This window comes from Stenella coeruleoalba, assembly GCF_951394435.1.
Source record: "Stenella coeruleoalba genome assembly, chromosome: 20".
Taxonomy (NCBI): domain Eukaryota; kingdom Metazoa; phylum Chordata; class Mammalia; order Artiodactyla; family Delphinidae; genus Stenella; species Stenella coeruleoalba.
Genome location: NC_137166.1, coordinates 50,009,076 through 50,028,000, shown reverse-complemented (window position 1 = coordinate 50,028,000; position 18,925 = coordinate 50,009,076). Strand labels below are relative to the sequence as shown.

Genomic DNA, 18,925 nt, shown 5'->3' with positions numbered 1-18,925 from the left:
GTACATAAAACTGGGCCATGTTCCACCAAACGGTACTTACCCATTTTTAAATTTCCTTAAACATTTTTTTAATTAAAAAATTTTCTTTTATTTTGGCCACACTGTGCGGCTTGCAGGATCTTAGTTCCTCCACCAGGGATTGAACCCGGGCCATGGCAGTGAAAGCGCAGAGTCCCAACCACTGGACCACCAGGGAATTCCCACTTACCAAATTTTTTCTATTCCATTTTTAAAAATTGAAGTATAGTTGATTTACGATGTTGTGTTAATTTCTGATATACAGCAGAGTGATTCAGTTACACACACACACACACACACACACACACACACACATATATATACTTTTTTTCATATTCTTTTCTATTATGGTTTATCACAGGATATTGAACATAGTTCCCCATGCTATACAGTAGGACCTTGTTTATCCATTCTGTATATACCAGTTTGCATCTGCTAATCCCAAACTCCCACCCATCTCTCCCACACCCCCTGCCCCCTTGGTAACCACAAGTCTGTTCTCTATGTTTGTGAGTGTGCTTCGTAGATAGGTTCATTTGTGTCATATTTTGGAAAGATATGGAACGCTTCGCGAATTTGCGTGTCATCTCGTGCAGGGGCCAAGCTAATCTCTGTATCATTCCAATGTTAGTGTATGTGCTGTCAAAGCAAGCACTCTATTCCATTTTTTTAAAGTGCTGAGCACGTGCCATTAGTTTGCCTAAAATGCTGATCTAGGTCATATAGAAAGACTGGAGCCATGTCATGCCTCCTCGGTATTGATAGGGTCTCAGGTGACTCCCAGACCCTGTCCCCACTAGGACGTGCACTCCAGGAGGAAGCCACCTTTGTCCTGCTCGCGGCTGCATGTCCAGAGCACAGCAGAGGTCCTGGCACATAGTAGGTACTCAATATTTGCAGAAGGAATGAATTGGGCTCCAGCTACAGAGCCTCCTCGCTACAAGAGGCTGTTGCCCTGGTGCAGACCCCGCTTCTGCTACCTACCAGCTATGTGACTTTGGGCAAGCACTGCCAGGTGTCACCATCTGGTGACAATGGCTCTGTTACGCCTCACCCAAAGGCCGCTGATGAAGGTTACATAAGAGCAGAAGAAAAAGCCCTGGAGAGCCACTCTCTGGAGCCTAGCCTCCATCTCCTCCCACCCTTTCTCCCCTGCCCCACCCACTCCTATTATTGGGACACCCCTCTTGCTTTTTCCCAAGGAGCCTGGCGTGGGAGGAAGGGCTCGGGCTGGCCTTGGATTGGGCTTGGGCCCGGGTTCAAGCTCAGAGTGACGGTCTGGCGGGCAGGCAGTGTCATGACTCAGCTCTGTCTTCTAGTGACAGATCAGTGTTTCTAGGCCATTTGGCCCCTCTCCGCCATCTGCTTTTTGGGGGTCAACCTTATTGAGGTATAATTTACACACAATAAATTGCATCCCTCAAAGCACACAACGGGATGGGTTTTGACAGATACATACACGCTTGGACATCCACCACTACAATCAAAACACACAGCATTCCTACCTGCCCCCAAACTTCCTCGTGCTCCTTTGTTGTCTTTCCCTCCGTCCCCTCCCAGGCCCGGGCCACAGCTGATCTGCTTTTGGTCCCTAAGGATTCGTTTGGACGCTTCTAGAATTTCACATTGGTGGAATCATATGGTATATGACTTTTTGCATTGGCTTCTTTGACTCAGCATAATGCTTTTGAGGGTTAGTCATATTTTTACACGTATCAGTAGTTCATTCCTCCCCCCCGTGGCCCCCCCAACCCGTCTTAATCACTGAGTATTCCATTGTCTGGAGGTACAGTTTGTCTCATGTGTTCACGGACGTTGAGTAGTTTCCAGTTTGAGTTAACGTGCATAAAGGCGCATTTGTAAACATGTCTTTGAGTGCCATTCACTGTTCAGAGCAAATATTTTGTAATGTCCAGGGGCGATACCCGGAAGATTTGTTACTTGGTAAATGCGTTGGCTCATCCCACAGTCCCTGGGACCCCCTTTCCTCCCACTGTGCCTAGTGTTAACCCCTGGGCTGCTGGGTCAGGAGGAGACCCAGGGGGTCCCCAGGGAGAGCCAGGAGGGTAATAGTAGGGGACTCTTGGCCGTGACCATTTACCAATGGATTCATAACCCACAATTTAATGCTTCTGTGTTTAAGTTCACAGATGATATAACCCACGGGCACGTGATATTAAAAATGATTCCAATAAACAACAAGGTCCTACTGTACAGCACAGAGAACTAGATTCAATATCCTATGATAAACCGTAATGGAAAAGAATATAAAAGAAAAGAATGTGTATATATATATATATATATATATATATATATATATATATAACTGAATCACTTTGCTGTACAGCAGTAATTAACACAACATTGTAAATCCACTATATTTCAATAAAAAATAAATAAAAATAAAATAAAAGCAGATACTTCACACACACACACAAAATGATCCCATTGCCCCAACTGTAAGAAAAAGGAGAAATAAACGGATAGGAATTTAAAATATGCATTTCAATATGCAAATGTGCGGGGCCACCTGCCTAGAAACCGAGGAGGGAGACAAACATTTACACCGGAAACACAGGCAGCTCCTAACGCGGCTGTGAACATGCGGTTTAGGTGTTGAATTACCAAGAACCAGGTGGAACATGGTTTTCTGATATTGTTGACAATCCTTGGCCAGGTTTCAAACAAAACACAAGCTTCCCTCATCTTACGTGGTAGTTGCACTTCCTGGAAAAGTCAGAACCTATGAAAACCATCTAAAAAGACTTTGTGTTTGCCTAAGGAGAGTTAGGTTCTAGGCTCAGATCGTTCTTAAGCAGGTTTTTCCAAGTAAGGCTAAAATTTCGTTAGTTTGCACTAGTATGGATGGGCTGGTTGTTAAAGTATTGAAATACTTCTGGCTGGTGAATAGTAGAAGAGTGAGTGAGAGAGAATAAAATTCAATAATACATATTGCGATAAATTAGTTCAAGTTAGTTGTTGTGATGGGTTTTCTGTCATCCCATTACTTAGTTGGTAATAAACATATTGAATAGACAAAACTATTAGACAATATTTTAAGGGCTAGAAAAGTTTCAGACGTAATTGCTGTTAGTTCAGGAACAGCAAAGAGAGGAGAAAAACACCAAAACACTGCAGTTGCTGCTCAGAGAAATGCTTTATCTATTGAGATCTCAAGTCCTAAGGATTCTCAATTTAATGGGAAGTTGCTAAAAGCATTTGATGCGGTTCCCTTATCAAACCACAGCTAAGACAAGGTTATTTGAAATATACATATGTACATATATGACATGTTATTTTATGTATATACGTATATACAGCTGTGCCAATCAAGAAATCACACCAACAAGTTCTAAAGGAAACGAAACCATTACAATAATTTATGAGTGATTTGAGCTTCAACTTACGTTCTTGGCAACACCTTAAAGAAATATGTATATAGAGATAGCTAATATTGATTATTTTGAGAATTAAAAAATATTTTAAGACGTGATGCAGATATTGATTTATGTATTTATATTACCATGCCAGTTGCAAAATATTTTGAACATCACCGCCTTTCATGAATGCCCAATGGGACATTTTAAAGTAGTATGTGACAAGGGACCCTGCTTCATTGTGTGGAGGTGCCCTGCATATATTATAAGACATCTCCATCCCTGGGCCGTGCCTTCCAACAGCCAAGAGCACGGTCCGATCACAGCAATAACCCAAATCATCCCCATATGTTTCCAGAATGCTCCCTGGGAACCCAACAGACTGCGAGCCGTTGGCAGGTTCAGTGGTTAAAAACAGAGGCTGCGTTGTAAGTCAGGCTTCGTATGTCTGAGCCTCAGCGGTCTGGGCCAAATCGGCATTTATCTTCTCTTGCTGGTGTGCGAAGCCCCCTCCTCCAAGGGCTTCACGCTTCTGCAATATCACCAATCCCCGCCACCCATTCAATGGAGCAGTGACTTGCCTAAGGTCACAAAGAAAGTAAGTAGCCAAGCCAGGAGCCACACCCAGCCCTGACTCCCGACCCCTTTACCACCCAAGTGCCTCACAGCACCCCTGTGGGGCGAGGGTCACCATTAGCCCTGTTTCCCAGGTGCAAAGCCAAGGTGAAGAGAGTCAGAGTCACGGGTGGCCCAAGTTCACAGTGGGATTTGGATTTGAAGCACTTGGATTTGAACCCAGGCCTCTCCCACTTCAGAGCCTGTGGTCTCAAAGCCAGGTGCATACACCCAAGGGGTGTGCGGGACAAGTCACTGGGATGAGGCTGGTAATCAAAACCCTCTCTATTTATTTTTAATTTTAAAATGGAATAATTTAAGCCTTATTACTAATATACAGAATGCTAGTAGTACCTGGATATAAGTTATAAATAAATCTACCTATTGGAGGTACATGCCCAAACGGTATTTCCTCTTAGGTGCACGATCACAAGAGGAAGGCTGCTGTCGCTTTACCTGCTAAGCCGTGTGGCTTCCCAAAGCCCCCCTTGGGTACTATCACCAGAGAGGGGCATAGCAGGCAACGGCAATGCAGGCTACAGCCGGACAGCCTGGGTTCAAGGCCCCTCACTGACACTTCCCAAGCTGTCTGACTTCGGACAAGTGGCTTTACCATTCTGGCCTGTTTCCTCATCTGTGAAATCAAAATAACAGCAGCTCTCACCTCAGAGGGGCAAGGTGAGGGATAAGCCCGTTACTCCGCGTGAAATACTGAGAACGATGCCTGACACACACTAAGTGCTCAGTAAATGTGAGCTATGATTATTGTTTACCCCACCTTGCGAGTGGCTAACAGGTGCAGAGAGCTAAAATAATGAGGTAACATTGGGGGCCGGGATCCAGAACCCGGTTCTTAACCACAGCCACACCTCAGAGCCTGTTTGCTTCTCTGCAAGATGGGGTTACGAGCAGCATGCACCTCACAGCGCTCTCCCGGGAGGGAAGGAGGTCGTTTTCAGAAAGAAGGGGATTTAGTCATCCTGTCCTGCCAGGCACAGGAGGCTAGAGGGAAGACCAAAGGCTCAAGAGACGTGAAAGCCGTGGAACAGAGGTCCCGGGCTTACATTCGCCTTGGCCCCCAAGGTAGGACAAGGGCGCCCTCTAGTGGCGGAAGCAACTCCAACGGCCAAGTGTCCTGGGGCTCTTTGTGTGCTAGACCCTGAAGGCACACACTGAATCCTGGAGGAAACCGAGGCGCAGAGAAATTGGGACGCAGCAGTCTGGCCCCAGAACCTACACTCTTTCTCCCTCTCTTTCCAAAACTCTGCCCCAGCCCTGGAGCCCCGGTTCTGGAAATTTGGGGCAGGGCACGCCTTTGAGGTCCCGGGCTGTGCCGGGCCCAGCAAGGTGGCTTGGCATCCCTGGCTTGCCCACCAAACGCCAGCAGCACCAAGACAAAGGACAATGAATGCCCTGTGCCTGAATGTGCTCCTGACTCCAAGATCAGGCGCTGGAGCTTCAGCTGCTTCCCGCCAAACTCAGGAGTGCTGGGTTGGGGTATTCGGGGTTCTCGATGACCCCGGGGCCGAACTTGAGCTCCAGGAAGCGGCGGTAGTTGTTAGGTGCCTGCGCCACGAAGCCGGCAAAGGGCAGGGGCACGAGAGGCTGCAGGAAGTGTTCGGGGAACTCGACATCCTGCCGGTGGTCCAGCCACGTGTCCTTCGTCATGACCCCGTTTCGAGGGTAGAAGGGCCACAGGTCCACGTGCAGGTGGTTGCTCTCGCTGTACTGCACGCGGAAGAAGTCGCCCTCCACAGCCTTCTCCCACACGAAGCCGCGCTCATCCACCACCGAGCCCGCCTCGGCACCCCGCAGCTGCTCGCAGTTGCCCACGTCCTCCAGGTAGATGCCCAGGTCCACGTCGTAGTCCCACGGGATAATGTCCCCGTGGCGGGCCGCCCCCAGCAGCGAGCCACCCTCCAGCCAGTAGCGCACGCCGGCCGCCTCCAGCACGCCCACCACGTAGCGGGCCGTCTCGCGCAGCGCACGCAGGCAGCACGGGGGTGTCCAGCGCTCCTCGTACAGGTAGGCCGGCGTGTCGCCCACCACTGTCCCGAAGCAGCGCGGGGTCTCCTTGTTGCATCCGAACCACTCGAGCCGCCCGCCCTCCCAGCTCACCAGGCGGATGCCCAGCGCCCGCAGCAGCGCCGCCCGCCGCGCCCGCCCCTCGCGCTCCGCCTTCCAGCGCGCGTGGGCCGTGGTCAGAGGGGGCTGGCGCGCCCTGGCGAAGGGCAGGTCCAGCAGCTGCACCGTCCAGCCGCGGAGGGCGGTCTGCAGGAAGAGGCCGGTGCCCACGGGCCGGACCAGGGGCGCCGAGAGGTTGAAGAGGTCGCGGGCGCGCAGGAGAACCACGGCGTCCCCGTCCAGGGCGTCGCAGCGGGGTGCGGAGGGTGCCGGGCCGTAGCGCGCCGTCCACTCCCGCAGGCTGACGTTCAGGGCCAGGCACCGGGCAGGGTTGGCCGAAGCAACGGGAGCGGCCACCAGGCGTGCGCCTCCCGCTCGCAGCACCTCAGCCATGCGCTTCAGCTGGCCCGGTGCCTCGGCCCTCGCCCCGTCAGGCACCAGGGCCACGTACTCGGTGGCCACGTAGGTCTCAGGGCGCGAGGCTGCAGCGGGCCGGTCCAGGGCGGGCTGGAGCAGCGCCAGGCGAACGCTGGGGATACGGGGCAGGGCGAGAGGCGGGTAGGGGAGCGTATCGGCTGCCACCACCACCGGCTGGGCTGGGTCCTGCTGCAGGAAGGAGTCCACCAGCTCTGGCACCGCGTTGTCAAAGGCCTCGAACTCCCGCACCAAGATGGTGACCCGGGGGCCGGAGGCAGATCCACGGCGGGAGCCCCTGGCCGGGGAGTACCTGGGCTGGTGCTGCAGCCACGAGACATAGAACAGGACCAAGAGGTTGAGGGTGATGGCGGCTGCCAGAGCAGCCTGGCAGCGGGTGAGCCGCATGGGGCTGAAGTCAGGCCCTTAGCTGGGCTTCCCGGGTATCCTGGGGAGCGGGGATGAAAGGGGAGACTGGAGCTGGTTGTCAGAAACCCCCCCACCCATCCTCAGCCTTGTCTTCCTGTCCCAGCCTTTTCCTTATTTGGTTTCACTTCCGACATTTCCTCCTCCAGGAAGCCCTCCCTGATGCCAGGCTGGGTCATGCAAACCCCTCTGGGCTCCTTCAGACCCCTGGGTTCCCCGACTCTAGCCTACCACTCGAATTCATTAGTGAGTAGGGCCCAGTCTGTGCGAGGGCAGGTCCTGAGCCTGTCTTGGTCACTGTTGGGTCCCCAAGGCTACCCAGCACAGAGCCAGGTACACATTAGATGCTCAGGAAGTTTTTAACCAATGAATCACCTTCCCTTCTTCCTTGTTCAGTCTCACCCTTTTATTCATTGTCAACTTCTCATTCAGATTCGGGTTCAGTTATAAATGCCCAGACCCCATTCATTCCCTGCTCTCACCCCTGATCTCTTCTTCCCTTCCCCGCACCCCCCCCCACCCCGGCCTCGGGGTCAGAACCTTGGCCACCAAGCCCCTCCCCTGCTGCCTCCTTCTCACTTCCTCAAATCCTCTGCCATCTGGCCATCTCTTTCCTGATGGTCAGCCAGATGTTTTTGGTTTTGCAAGGAAAGCTAGAAATGTTTTCTTAAATCATAGAATTATTCCAGTTTGTAATGTTGGCCACTGATTAATTTTTTTTTAATGGAATGGGTCAAACTCAGACAAACAGGAAGTAGATGGTGGTTGCCAGGGGCTGTGAGGAGGCAGAAACGGGGAGTTGTTGTTTAATGGATATAGAGTTCCAGTTTTGCAAGATGAAAAAGTTCTGGAGACTGTTTGCACAATAATATGAATATACTTAACACTACTGAACTATACACTTGAAAACTGTTAAGATGACAAATTTTGTTATGTGTATTTTATCACAAGTAAAAAAATCTTTTTTTTTTTTTTTTGAAGTACAGTGGGCTGCATCCAAAGAGGCTGTGCTCCCTCCATAGGGCACCTCCACCTCTATTCATGGGCCACATTCCTAAGCAACCCCCAGGTGGCGCTGTCTCCATGTCCCCATCACAACTTGAAGATGTGGCTGGTCTCCAGCACAGAAGGAATAACTAACTCTCTCTTCTGAGCAGATACTAAAGTTTCCCCATGAAGGATCTTCATAGGTTCTGCCCCTCCCGGAGAGGGGGACGTCAGAGACCCTGCTAATCTTCCTACCTCCTAAATACTTCTGACCCCCCTCCTCCCCATTCCCACAGCTCTCCCTTCAACCCTGGTTCACCCAGATCCCCACCCAGCCTCCCACAGTCTCCTAAGTCCCCTCCTCGTGGCAGCCAGAGGGGTCTGCATAAAGCACAAATCTGACCTCTCCCTCTCTCGCTCAGAATCTGCCATGGCTCCCTAGTGCCCTGGGGAGAAAGTCTAAGTTTCTTACAAAGTCCCACCAGGCCTCGTATGGCCTGGCCCTTGCCTGCCACCATTCCAGCCCCATCTCCTGCCATGCATCCTCGAACTCTGTGCCTAAGCCATCTTGCACTTTTCTTCAAACAGATCTTATTTCTAAACCTTTGTGTATCCTGTTCCTCCTGCCTAGAAGAGTCTCCTCTCGATCACCCCTTCTCCCCGTGCCTCTTTTCTCCTGGAGAACTCACTTACGCTCAGGCTTTAGCTCAGATGGCCCCTCCTCCAGGAAGCCCTCCCTGAACCACAGTCTGAGTCAGAAGTCCCCTCTGGGCTCCCGGAACCCCTGGGCTACCTGTTCTGGTTTGGCACTGTCTGGGGATGGCTCTGTCTGCCCCACTAGACTGTGAGCCCCAGGAGGGTAGAGCCAGGACTGTCTCAATCACCACTGTGTTCCTCCCACATGACTGGGCACTGAAAATACACTTGGTGAAAAGATGATGACTGGGGGCAGGGGTTTTGTGTGTCTGTAAAGCCCACTCAGGTCCCCAGGGCCAAATTCTGCACTGTGGCCATGCACCTGGGGCCCTGCCCTGGTCTCCCTGTCTCCTCTCTCTCTCTCTCTCCCTCCAGAAATGCCCTCTCATCCCTCTTCACCCATCCCAGGCCTGCTTGCCCTTCTCTGACCCAACTCAGATGGCACTTAAGAGTCTGAGTTGCACTTTCGGAGTGACTTGTTATTCTTCAGAACCTTGGAACTGCCTTCTGGACCTGCGATCAATCCCTCCTTCCTTCCATCATTCCAGGTTGTGGAACTCCTACAACATACCACGCACTGTCGTAGGCCCTGGGGAAACAGCCGTGGACACACAACACACAGAGAAAGACAATACCACTGAGCTTAGGCAATTCACATTCCTGTGGGGGGGGGAGGAGCCATGGGGACCACAGAATCTTCGGGGTCTTAAAAATCTTAGAATTTTAGCGCTCAGGTACACAGAAACAGAGAAGAGACCTTTAGATGGTTTCAGAGTCTTCTAACAATTCTGAAGAGACCTTCCTCCTGCTTCGGCCTTGTCTCCTATGGTCTGTGCCCCACTCAGAGCCCAGAAGGATCCTGTTCAATCTTCAGTTAGATTCTGTCCTGCGTCTGCTCAAGCCTTCTGTGGCTCGAGACTCACTCAAAGGAAAAGCCAAAGTCTTCGCTGGGACCCACAAGGCTCCACGTGATCCCCCCACCCTCTCCCACTTGTCCGCTCAGCTGCAGCCACGTGGGCCACCAAACACCATTCTCCAAATGCACCCAGGGGACCCCAGCTGTGGCACTGGCTGTCCCCTCTGCCTGGATGCTCTCCCCCAGGTAGCAGCTGCATGCCTTTTCCCCTGGCTTTCAGGTCTTTGCTCAAATATCACCTATCCATTGATCCCTTCCTTTGGCTACCCTACTTAAAAATGCCTCTCCCTATCACCCACATACTTCCTATGTCCCATCCCTGGGCTACTTGCCTCCCCTAGTAGTTCTCACGTAGATTTTACTTATCTTGTCTCTTGTTTTGTCTGTTTTGTTCCCTGCTGTACACCCAGAACATGGCTCGGCACCTGGCACACAGCAGGTGCTCAATAAATGTGTGCGGAATGAATGACTGACTCCTGTTATTCAGACGGGGAACCTGCGGCGCAGAGAGAGGAAGGCCAAGGGAGCGGAACCCAGGTCTCCGCCCCCGGAACCTGGTTCTCAGCACGCGCTATCTGGCTGGCTCTGGGCCAGGAGGTGCCCAAAAGGACAGAGGACAGAAGCCAGTTTCTCAGAGACCAGCAGGTATGACAGCCAGCTGAGGAGGTGAGGGAACCAGAGGAGAGAGAGAGAGGAATCACCTAGTACCCTGACAAGGTCAGTCTTGGCTTCCCCAGCTGTAAGGACTCAAAACTCCTTCACTGGGGCAAAGTGGATGAAACGATGGTTTTGAAGGATCATAATAATATCAACAATTCTAGCTGCTCTTGATGTGCCAGTTCCTGTTCTAAGCTTTTAACCGATCTTAACTTGTTTAATCTTCACATTATGATCACATTTAAAGATGAGGAAACTGAGGCACAGACAGGTGCAGTCACTTGCCCAAGGTCACACAGCTGGGAAGTGGTGGACCTGGGATTTGACCGGGAAGCTGGCTCCAGTGTTGTGATTTTAGCCAATAAACTCTGCTGTCTCTTTTGGGTCCACAAAGACAGTCCAACTTTCAACCCATCTTCAGTGAGATAACCCCTTTCCCTTGCCCTCACTTGACAGGTGCTTTCAAAGCTGAATATGAACATTAATTAATTAATTCAACTCACTAACTCAACAAACATATATTTATTGAGTGCCCTCTGTGTTCTGGGGACACGGGGTGAACCAGGCAGTGGTTGGGCAGGCCCTCCAGAGGTAGGAAGACAGACAAAATCCCTGCAAACAACTTACAGATAGAGCAGGAAACCACCAGGGAGTGTGAGAGAGAAAAGGTGGTCAGGGGAGGAGAGGACAGTTAAGCTGAGACTTTGTCTCTCCATTGCCCACAAAACAAGGTAAGTGGATCCACATTCACTTCAGGCTAGACTTCACCTGGCCTGAGCCTCAGTTGCTGCATCTGTAGAATGGGAATGTGATGGATCGAGAAAATGAGTGATGTGTGGAAAAACCTTTGGGGACAAGGGCAGTTCCCACGTGAGTGCAGGTGACACTGAGGGGCTTCTTACCTCCTAGGTTGCAGGCTGAGGGAGCTCCAGGCGGGCAGTTCCAGCCCAGCTCAGCTGCACTGCTGAGGGAAGGAGAAACCAGAAAACCCCAAATCAGCCAATTTCACACAATAGAGCACAATTTCATTTTACCTAAAAAAGTGGCAACGAGAAGGTCAAGGAATCGTTTCTCTTGAAATCTCATAAGCTCAGGGACCACCTGAAGCATCTGTGAAGAGAAGGAGTGAAGGGAAGGATGTCATAGCAACCTATAACCATCCCTTCTTTCATAAATGTGTCCAGAAAGGTAAGGCTAGAAGTGACAGAAGGTGTTACCATGACAACCCCTTTCCTAGACACACTCCATCCTGAGAGACAATCCTAAAATGTCCTGTACCTTGGTGGGCCTGGTTCCTAGGGTCACTGGAAGGGGGACTGCCCCCATTACCATAGTAACCAGGACTTGGCTTTGCTTTTTTCTTACCTCCCTGGGGATGGTCCGGGCCTTGTAACCATAGCGACTACTCCTCAGCAGAGCATCTCCTCTAAATAAAAACACCTGGTTGGTTTGGTCCACAGACCTCCCACTGATGGGAAAGGGGGAGATGGATGGTTACCATGGTAATGCCAACTGGGTGGCTGGGCGGAGGGATTGGGAGAGATGTTTCCCTCAGCAGTGTCCTTGGGGCTGGGGTCCTTTCTACCTGAGTGCTAGGTGAGGTTGCCATAGTAACCAATCAGGGTAGGGGTATAAGGACCACCAGTGACTTGGGTTACCTTAGCAACCTCTTCCTGGTGCAGGGCCAGGACAGGTTTGGAGCTCCATAACCACAAAGGTGGAGGGGAGGGGAGGCTAAGGGTGTTCCCGACTGGGAAGAGTTACCATGACAACCCACCTGGGCCAGGAATCAGGATGGGGCCATTGCTGAAACCACCGTTGGTGGTCGCTCTGTCTCTGAAAGAGTGACAGTGATTGTCGAGGAGAATGGTGTTTGGGTATGGAGAGGACTAGAGTCTTTCTTTGGGGTGAAGCATGAGGAGGGGGGCAGAAAGCGGCCCCTCCTTAAGTCCCGCGCTTCCCAAAGGCAACCCTCGCGCCGGGCCTGGGTCGCATTTGCCCTCCTTCGGGCGCGCGCCCCGCCCCGCCCCGCCCCTTCCCCCCCACGCGCGCGCCTTCGGGGTCGACCCGGGTGGGCGAGGCGCGCGTCCGACTTCGTTCCCGTCACCGGCCCCCCCGGCCCCCACCAAGCGCGCGCGCGAGACTGTTGGCGCGGCCGCGCAGGCGCGCGAGGCACAGCGGGCGCGCGGGCCGGCCCCGGGGCCTCCATGATGGAGGAGCGAGCGGCCGCCGCGGTCGCCGCCGCCGCCTCCTCCTGCCGCCCGCTCGGCTCCGGCGCGGGCCCCGGCCCGACGGGGGCGGCCCCGGTTTCTGCCCCCGCCCCCGGTCCCGGCCCGGCTGCTAAGGGAGGCGGCGGTGGAGGGAGCCCCGGCCCCACGGCGGGACCGGAGCCCCTGAGCCTGCCCGGGATCCTACACTTTATCCAGCACGAGTGGGCGCGCTTCGAAGCGGAGAAGGCCCGCTGGGAGGCCGAGCGCGCCGAGTTGCAGGTGAGTACCGCCCCGGGACCCCCGACCCCCCGCCCGGCCCGGCCCGGCCCGGCCTCACCCGCCGCCGCCGCCGCCGCCATCTTGGAGCAATGGCCGCCGGGACGGCCGGGGGGGCGGGTAGGGGACCGCGACCGGCCCCGAGACGGAGTGAGGGGCCGTCCGAGGGGGATCCTAAGGGCACCCGGGCAGGTGGAGGCGGGAGGGGGGCCCAGGGCCGGGAGGGCCCGACCGCGGCCGCCGAGAGAAGGGGCGCAGGAGAGCAGAACCGGCTGTAAGTGGGAGTGGGAGTGAACGGACCGGCAGAAGGGTTCCTGAGAGAGTGGCCTCGGGGCCCCGAGGGGACCCCAAGAGAACTCAGCAAAGGGTGATGAGAGAGGATGGAGGAGTCTTGTATGCGAGTGAGCAAAAAGCTCTAAGGGTGCCGAGGGACTCCCACTCCGTCCCCGACCAGGTGCGCGTTGGAGGTGGAGCCCGCTGGGCCCCGGGTGGGAGAGAGGGGGAGTCGGGGGAACTTGGGATCCGTTGGGGGCGAGAGCGGGTCGGGGCGGGTAACCCGGGTGAGTCGGAAGAGGAAGTCAGGGAGCTCGGGACGGGTGTGTTTCGGAGCGTTTGGACAGGAGGGACTGAAAGACGGCTGTGTTGAGGACTCGGGGGATGAGAGCAAGGTGTCGGGGGGGGGGTCCCCGATGAAGATGTGTGCCCTCCCCTCTGAGGAGGAAACTTTGGGGAGCCCTGGCAGGTGTGGCTTCGGAGGGCACGGGAGGGGGTCCCTGGGTCGGAAGCACGGACGGGGCCAGGACGTGCCCCAAGAACCTGTGTTGGAAGAGCCTGAGAGCCGAAACTCTTTGGGGGTGTGGAGGAGTGGGGACCCCCGCCCTGAGATGGGAAGTGTGTAGGAAGTCGGATGGAGAACCCCGAACTGGAGTGGGGGAGGGTCAAACATGTCCAGCTGTGGAGATGGGAGGCGGGATGGAGAATGTGAGGAGGAATCCGGGGGACCTGAGGGATGGCAGGGGGCGCATTTTGTAGAGCAGGAAGGCAGCCAGAGGAAGCATCTCAGAAGGATCCTGGGGGGAGGTGTTTGTGGAAGTTTCTGGGAAAGGACCCTATGGTTTGTCGAGTAGCTTGGGGGAGGGATGTGCCCTCGGATGATGATTGGAAGAGGCTGAGGCTGGACTGGGTTTTGTGACCTTGAGAAGTGTGGGTCGATTGGCAGAGTGTCATGAGCCTGGGTATCAAGAGTTGTGAGGATTTGAAGGGTCCCTGGGCTGGGGCGTTGTTAGCAGAAGTCAGTACCTGCTTCTAGCAGCTCGTCTTTCCCCTTCCGATTTGCTATTTCCTATCTAGTTGAGGTGGGGACCCAAGTAAATACCGGCTTAGAATTTTGTCTTTAGGATGAATAAAGAGAGCATCCCGCAATTCTCCCACCCCAATAGGGATCTTAGCTGTGTGGTGGCAGAGGCTTGGGGTTGGGGTGGGAGAGAAATCCTTATGTAAGTACCCCTTGCTTTGGTGTCCCATGGTGTCCCATCTCTACTTACAGAACTCTTCCCCAGGGTACATCTTATTAGATCTTCTCAGTATCCCGTTATGGAGGCAGAGCCAATGGCATTGCCCTCACTTAGCAATCATGATAGCAGCTGCTGTTTGTTGAGCACATATTATGTGCCAGGCACTGTATTAGGCACTTCAGATACATGGTATCATTTAATCCTTGCAACATTCTGGGAGGGTAAGTGATATTATTCCTCCTCCACCACCACCCCGTTTTTTTTTTTTAATAATCAGAAGAGGAAATGGAGGCATTGAGAAGGTCAGTGATTTATCTAGGGTCACAGCCTGTGGGTGGCAGGGGTGGTCTGTGGGCTTTCAAGCCCATGTATTATACCTCTCTGACGCCCAGGACAGATGAGAAGCCTGTTCCGAGGAAACCCAGTGGCCTCCCCAGGATCATCCGGCACTCGTAACAGACCAGTGTACCCTACAGCACTCACCACCCTGCTTCCTCATCTTTGAGACAAACAAAAGAAAAGATGTGTCTGTTCCCGCATTTGGTGGTCCTTCTTGGCGTTTGAGAGGAAGTTGTGGATAGCACCCAGTTAGGCTCTCCTTTGTCTAGGCTCCAGCATTTCTTACTTTGTACGTTTATTTTCTTTTGTTCTGTTACATTAGTAAAAATTCAAAGATCTCAGAAGCGTCAGAGTGTATAGATGTGAATACGCGCGTGTGCGCGCAAGTGAAAAGGGAAAGTCCCCCCCAACTGTTATTGCTATGAAAGTAATTCACCTCTGTGTGTAATATATGAGATCATACTACATGTATCGTTCGGTGACTTTTTTATCCCACATACTCATGTGTCTTTGTGTTCCTTTCATATCAGCAGAGAGAGGTCTTATTATTTTTGAAAACTCCATTCCACCGGTGTCTGTACCGTAGCTCATTTAGTTTGAACCCTTTTGCTGAACTTTTAGGTTGCTTCCCGTTTCTGCCTGTGGGAAATGGCTGCAGTGAATGTCCCTGTGTTCCCCTGTGAGTATACAGCAGAATAGATGGGTGGAATGGTAGAATAGATGTGTTTATAAAGGGGTGATTAGCTGTGCCAAGTCGCCCCACGTTTACACTCCCAGCAGCAGCACCCCTTTTTATACACTTCTGCTCGAGCCCTTATCACTTAGGGAGGTGTGACTTCTCCTGTGAGATCCTTTAAGGCCTGGACTGCGTCAGATTTTTCTGATAAACTCTGAATACCTTTTCTCCAAGTAGCTGCGTGCAGCTGCTCCTGGCACAGCACCCACGTGCAGTCAGCATGTGGGGAGCGGCAGAAAAGGCAGCCTCTCATGAGGTCCTGCCAGGAGGCGCCCGAAGATGGGAGCAAGGAGGTGGCATCGACGTGGTCTGATAGTAAGCAGGACTTTGCCAGGTAGGGGAATTCCCAGAAGGAGGTGGTGTGGTTTCTGCCCTTCAGAAACTTCCAGGCTAATAGAGAAGGCTGGTTTGTGCAGGAGGTTACAGAGAACTGTACACACTGACGCAGTTGAGTCTTTGATTGCGTGTCTCTGCCCACGATCTCTGGTACTTCTGCAAAGGGGAGCAAGCTCTTTGAGGAAGAGAGGAACCTTGGGGGCGGGGCCTGAACTGGACATTCACATAGGAGCAGCTGGTGGAGAAGGTATGGAGCTGGCCCGTCTCTACTGCCAGCCTCACAAGGGGCTCTGGTGGATCCATGGGGACTCAACCCTGCCAGGGGCCCCCAGACTCTGGGGAGGACGAGTGGAGTGCAGGAGATGCAGGGCCAGATGGGACTGAGCTGGGACGGGGAGCGGGCTGGGACAGAAAGGTTGGGGTACAGAGAGTCATCAGCGGCCCCTCGGAGGACTGAGATGCTCAGGCCCCTCCGGAAGCTTTTTCCATGCCGCCTGGGTGGAAAGGGAACAGCCGGAGGAGAGGCGGCGGCCCTGTCTCAGAGTGGCAGTGGGTGGATGTGGTGGGTAGAAAACTTCCAGATCCCAGCCTTACCTGCCAACAGATCAGACAGCCGCGGCTGCTGGTGTTTGCGGGGTGGGAGGGACTGGCCACCAGCACTTCCCCTCTCCGTGGTATTCCACCAACTCGGGACACTTCAGCCACATGTTTCTGGTTCTCTTTTTTACCTTCTTTGCCAGAGGAACTGGGAAGAGGCCCACAGAGCAAAGTGAGATTATTTTTGACCGCGGCGTATGGCATGCAGGATCTTAGTTCCCCGATCGATCAGGGATCAAACACGTGTCCCATGCAGTGGAAGCGCAGAGTCCTAATCACTGGACTGCCAGGGAAGTCCCCCAGAGTGAGATTCTTGCATCATCATTAGGAGAAGGGAAATCAGGGCTTGCTATGGGGCAAGGGGGGTGCGGGAGGCTGAGCAGGTGTGAGGTCTGACCCTGCTTTCTGCCCCTCGACTCCACTTTCTTCCCCCGCAGGTGAGGGCCACCTCCTTATTAACTTAAATCCACTCGTTGCCCCCCTGCCTGATCCTAATCTGGGCCCCTGTCATTTCTCCCTGGGATTCCTGGGATTGCTTCCTTCTGTGACTGGTCTCTCGGCCTTTAGCTTTGCCCTCCCCTCGCCCCCTGCAGCTATCATTTCTCCACATTCTAGCTTGCGGAATTACCTTTGTAAGATGTAAATCTGATTATATCTCTTCTCTGCTTAAAAAACCCTTCCGTAGCTTCCCCTGTGCTCTTAGGATGAATTTCAGACTTGCTCACATGGTCTGCGATCCTTTGTCAGGCCTGCAGGCTTCTCTGATTTTCCTCACTAACCCTTTTACACATTCGGATGCAGGCATACTGGCCTTTGTAGAGTTCCTTAAGCCCACCTTGCCACCCTTATCTCTGGCCCCTGGCCGACTGCTAATCAGCCTTCAGGTCTTAGCTGAACTGTCACTTCTTCACTCCAGAAGTGGGTTGGGTGTCCCTCCCATAACCGCCTCTGCTCCCTCCCTGGGGTCCTAGTCATATCCTGTGTTAGTTGTGGCTGCTCTTGTCTGTCGCCTGAGCCAGACTGAGGGCTCTGTGGGGACAGGAGGCACTCGTCTTCTCCATTCCTTCTCCAGCACCTCACATAGAACCTGGCCCGTCACAGGCGGTCACCAGTGTCAGATACTGAATGCATGTGGGCTCAGCAGGCCGCGCAGGCACTGGGAAACAAGCTCATGGACGGAAGCCCAGAAGGGTGAGGGTACAGGGAGGCCGTGACCCCGGACTTGTATTTGGTGATCGACCTTTTCTTCTCTACCGCTCCCCCACCTTCTAACGACTCATGGGCAGAGTAGACCTCAGGGTGACTGAGAAGGTATACAAAGGACAGAAATTCAAACTTCCAAGACATTGATCACGTATGAGTCCGCCTGTCTGGCCTTAGGTGTTTATGTACGTATATGTTGATTTAAAGTGTAGAAAGAAAAAAAGTATTGGGGGGAGTCCCTTTCTCTCAATGGACAGGTGAGGTTTCTTTTCCATAGCGTACCTGTGACGTGTATTTATTTGTTCGTTGTTTTTCCCACATCCTCCTCTAAAATATAAACCTCGTGTTGTTCAGTGCTGTGTCCTCTGTCCACAACTGTATCTGATACATAGTTGGGACTCAATAAATATTTGTGGAGTGAGTAAATGAATGAATGATACTTTTGTCATACACTAGTATACATATATGCCTTTTTATTTCTTCAAAAGGCAGTCTACCATTGCAGTTATGCCTGTGGGGTAAATTCCTTAGAAGTGGAACTGCTCGGACGAAAGGCATGTGCATGTCACACGTTTGTGGATATAGCCAGATTGCCCGCCCGGAAGGGTTTGTCAGTTCATGGCGCCACCAGTGGTGTCTGAGTGTGCCTGTTTCCCTGGCCCCCGGCGCACATTTGGTTCTCTACTAACCTGTGGGAGAGACCTGGTCCCTGGAGCAGGACGGGTGATAGGAGGCCTGTGGGCACAGGGCTGTGCTGTGCTCCAAGTGCTGGGGGCAGATAGGTCAGGGTCCTTTGAGCCGCAAGGCGAGGAAGAGGCGTGTTCATGGGCATCTGAGAGGCCGCCAACAATGGACAGTCCTTGAACGCGAGGCTTTGGGAACGTTCACCACCTGGAAAAGGTGTCTGGGGCGACTGGGGGCTTCTGGGGGAGCTGCTGAAGTTCTTCAATAAGCATTTGATGCGTGAGGATTGGCTTCAGGAAGATGCAGCTGCCTGTGGGGCAGGAGGCCTGTGAGCCACAGCCAGCTCTGCCCGATGGGCCTTAGGTCTCAGAGGGATCCTAGCTCTCTCAAAGAACTGGGCCCATTTCAAGACTCTAGAAGAACAGACAGGGAGAATAAAAATAATAAGAGGTAGGGGCTGGCATTTGTTAGCCTTTCTTCTGTGCCAGGCTTTGGACTGAGAAGAACTTAACACGTGAGGGGAAACAGAGCCTCAGAGAGGGCCAGTGACCTGCCTAAGATCATGCAGCGAGTAAGTGGCCGAGCCAAGCCTGGAGCTCAGGCGGTCCTAGCCTGGAACAGAGGAGCCTTGGGGAGAAGCCAGGGAGGAGCCCTGCGCTCAGGGCTTTGGCACTGGGCTTCCGGAACCTGGTCAGGGGCCAAGATCCCGCCTCGAAGGCCGTTGACCCGGTGTCTCCAAAAGACCTGTTGACAGACCAGAGCAGACTGGGGCAGCCCATGCCAGCAGACAGTGTGAAGTG

The 18,925-nt window shown here is 53.2% G+C and overlaps 2 protein-coding genes across 6 annotated transcripts in view; one reads left to right on the top strand and one right to left on the bottom strand.

Moving 5' to 3' along the window:
- Positions 1–1,770: 1,770 nt before the first annotated feature.
- On the bottom strand, positions 1,771–12,798 carry FKRP (fukutin related protein). 3 transcript variants are annotated; one of them, XM_079907742.1, is made up of 3 exons: positions 12,778–12,798; positions 11,133–11,194; positions 1,771–6,996 (listed from the first exon to the last, which is right to left on the bottom strand). In XM_079907742.1, exon 3 carries the CDS (start codon positions 6,954–6,956, stop codon positions 5,469–5,471), a length of 1,488 nt encoding a protein of 495 aa, XP_079763868.1. In that variant the 5' UTR covers positions 6,957–6,996; positions 11,133–11,194; positions 12,778–12,798; the 3' UTR covers positions 1,771–5,468. The 3 variants fall into 3 exon arrangements, with proteins under 3 accessions (XP_079763868.1, XP_079763870.1, XP_079763869.1); XM_079907744.1 differs by lacking the exon at positions 12,778–12,798 and adding an exon at positions 12,008–12,039; XM_079907743.1 differs by lacking the exon at positions 12,778–12,798 and adding an exon at positions 11,596–11,620.
- STRN4 (striatin 4) overlaps positions 12,262–18,925 on the top strand; it is a 25,848-nt gene continuing 19,184 nt past the window's right edge. For all 3 annotated transcript variants that reach the window (XR_013825316.1, XR_013825317.1, XM_079907740.1), the window contains exon 1: positions 12,262–12,719. Coding sequence is in view for 1 of the 3 variants with exons in the window: in XM_079907740.1 (XP_079763866.1) it covers positions 12,438–12,719 (282 nt within the window). In the remaining 2 variants the exon portion in view is untranslated. The remainder of the gene's footprint in view (positions 12,720–18,925) is intronic.